Source organism: Mesitornis unicolor, unplaced genomic scaffold (assembly GCF_000695765.1).
Source record: "Mesitornis unicolor isolate BGI_N332 unplaced genomic scaffold, ASM69576v1 scaffold20962, whole genome shotgun sequence".
Taxonomy (NCBI): domain Eukaryota; kingdom Metazoa; phylum Chordata; class Aves; order Mesitornithiformes; family Mesitornithidae; genus Mesitornis; species Mesitornis unicolor.
The window spans coordinates 32,256-35,068 of record NW_010167391.1 but is presented as its reverse complement, the minus strand read 5'-3'; the positions used below and the strand labels follow the sequence as shown (position 1 = coordinate 35,068).

At 39.4% G+C, this 2,813-nt stretch overlaps 1 protein-coding gene across 1 annotated transcript in view; it reads left to right on the top strand.

Annotated features, from left to right (window-relative positions):
* The window catches only part of FBXL5 (F-box and leucine-rich repeat protein 5), a 23,046-nt gene extending 20,601 nt beyond the window's left edge, over positions 1-2,445 (top strand). Inside the window, exon 10 of the mRNA XM_010178688.1 lies at positions 1,799-2,445. Coding sequence (XP_010176990.1) covers positions 1,799-1,875 — 77 coding nt within the window. The 3' untranslated portion in view covers positions 1,876-2,445. The remainder of the gene's footprint in view (positions 1-1,798) is intronic.
* The last annotated feature ends 368 nt before the right edge of the window (positions 2,446-2,813 follow it).

Genomic DNA, 2,813 nt, shown 5'->3' with positions numbered 1-2,813 from the left:
AGGGAACTTCTGGAACTTGGGCCTGTGGGGAATTGTGGAAGCAGTCAGTATCAGCACATTTAAAAACAGGTTAAAGAAATGCATGTACAACTGAGCCATAAGCAAGTACTAAAGGGAGCGGACTTGAATGTCCACACTACAACAGTTAGGGGTGTTGGGTTGATACAAAAGGTATGCACAGTAGGCTTGTGTTGTCTAAACAGTGCTTGCTGTTGGCAGTGCTGAAGGTAGGGTTGGATAGACCATTGGTCAGACCTGGAGAGCAGTTTTTATGTTCTATGAGCATGAGGAAGAAAGTTCTTAAAATGAGCAAGAAAAGGATGGAAAACTATATTGAAATGTACTGAGTATTCCCTCCCTTGGATGTTTTACCAACAAGCATTTTACTAGAAATGTGACAGTTGCTTCAGAATTGCTGATGCGCTGCTTAGCTGTTGCAGTGATGAGGAGGGTCAGCTGCCACTGAAAATGCCGCTGCGCAGAACAGGCTCCTAAACCAGCTGCTCAGAAGCACAGAGTCTCCTTTTTAAAGGACTTGTGAAGAAGCTTTCAGACTCTAGCTCGTAAGTGACTTGGAGGATCAAAATTTAGTTCAGTTGAATAAAAAGATGTGAACAGGAAAATGAGTTTATTGACAAAGGAAAAGTTTACTATTTTGTATATTGTAACCATTGTCCTTCACTATAGGTTCAGGTTTGTTTTGTTCACTTTCATGCATGTTAACTTAATTACCTTGTAGAGTACTGCTGATTGGTGTGTGGCATGAAGCAGAAAGCTGATTTCCAGATACTAGGTTCTTGGAGATTAATTGAATTCCAACTTTTTAAGTTACTGTTCGAGGGGAGGAAAAAAAAGCCAGACATAGTATGGTACCCTGGTTCCTTACATAATTTTGCTAATCCTTTCTATGTGTATGAAACCACCTTAAATATTCTTTGATTTGTCTCAAATACAGAGGGGGGGAATTTGGGGTGTCCTCGTTAGGTCTTTACTAGCTTCTTTTAGTTAACCCACTTCCAATTTATGTTGGGTGCCAAAGTTCAGCCAACCTGAATGTAAATGTTTGTCTCTCTAAAGCAGGCATATGGCTGCAGGAAATAAAATCTTGTACTAATAAATGTAATAGTTTCTTATCTCGTGATCACTTTTAACATTTCAAATTAGAGGGATAACGGGAAGCGAAGGTAAGTGGAGGTGGGTAGAATTACAACGTTGATTTATACTGTCTGTGCTCACAACTTTTTCTTTCTTTTTGAATGGCAAGTTTTGGCCTTACGGCTTCTGATAACCGCAGTGATTTTCTCTTTAGTTTTTGAATTTCCAGTCAAGAGTCCATGAGGTCTAGCCAACCATGAAGTGTTCATGGAGAAGAAGCCTTCCGAACGAAACTGTTTCCTGTATAGTAGAAATAGTTTTGGAGATAATGGTTTATTTGGTAATGCTATGAAGTAGTTATCTGAATTTGAAAAATGGGAGTTAAATGTGTATTGTGAAAATATACTTCAGTTCTGAAAGCTGTGAGAGCTTGCTTAAACTTGCTCATTTAGTGTTGCTCATCGTAGATCTGTGTCACTTTAAATGTGTTATCTTCATGGGACTAAACACAAATCTCTTGAAAAACTGCAGTTCCAGTTGAGGTTTTATACTGTGGTAGTGCTGGCAGTGTTTCAGACTTCACAGTGCTAATTGAAGTTTAGTGTATTAAAAAGAGAGCTTTTCTGAATTACCAGGTTATGTGAATTCTGTGTCTAAATAAATGGTCCTTTCTTCTTTTCAAATGTGTTCTGTTTTTGTGCAGGTCCTCATGCTGAAACCGCCAGTGGATGCCAGAATTTGCAGTGTGGTTTTCGGGCCTGCTGCCGCTCTGGCGAATGACCGCTGACTTCTGATCTTTCAGTCTACTTCATTTAGCTGAGCAGGCTTCCTTTCATGCACTTTACTTACAGTTTGCATCTTGTGTTAACAATCCTTGGAGTGACATTTGTTATACTAGCGTGACCCTGCCCACAACTTCAAAATGTTAATGATGAGTGTACTGTACAGTGTTGTAACAATATCACAAAATCTCATTTGGTTTGAAGGGTGTTGGGTTTTGTTTTACTTAATTTGGGGAAGATGGGAAAACATTCAGATTTTTTTTAAATGCCACTTTCTTTCAAGTTTGGCACTTAAATATACTTTACTGGATTATTTTGTGTTAAGTGAACGGTTTTTTAATTTTGAATCTGTAAGTACAGTGTAAAGCTCTGCAGAGAATTTGAGATGTACTGTTTGCATCTGCGTAACAGTTATACATCTTTAGGAGCCTTGTTTCTCCCCTTTTCTTCTCATCCTGAAGTTGTTCTTTATATTGCAAAATTAGGGAAATTCTCACCTTCCTTTTGCATTTGGATTTGTATTTGGACTTGACAGACATACTCAAATAAAACATTCCCACCAACAAAACGTAGCACTTGAATACGTTTGTTTTTAAGGTGCAATATCCAGGTGTTCCATGCCAGTAGGCTGCAGAGATGGGGTGCGTGTTGTGGCAGTTGCAGAGCTGTGAACCTTGCAGTGGGGTGGAGGGTGCTGGGGGGCTGCTTGTGTGGTTGTTCTTCTCGTGACTGGGTTAAGATACATTTTTGAAACAGCTTCAAGGGATGTCAGTCTTCATTCATATGAATTCTGTGGAAGAAAACAATACCTTTTCCCCATTGCCTTGATTTTTTTAAAGACCCTTCACTGAACAGCAAGAATGAGCAGGGAGGCAGAAGCCATTGCTGGGCTGAGTGAAACCTGCACTAGAAAGAGAAATGAGTAATGTATGAGTT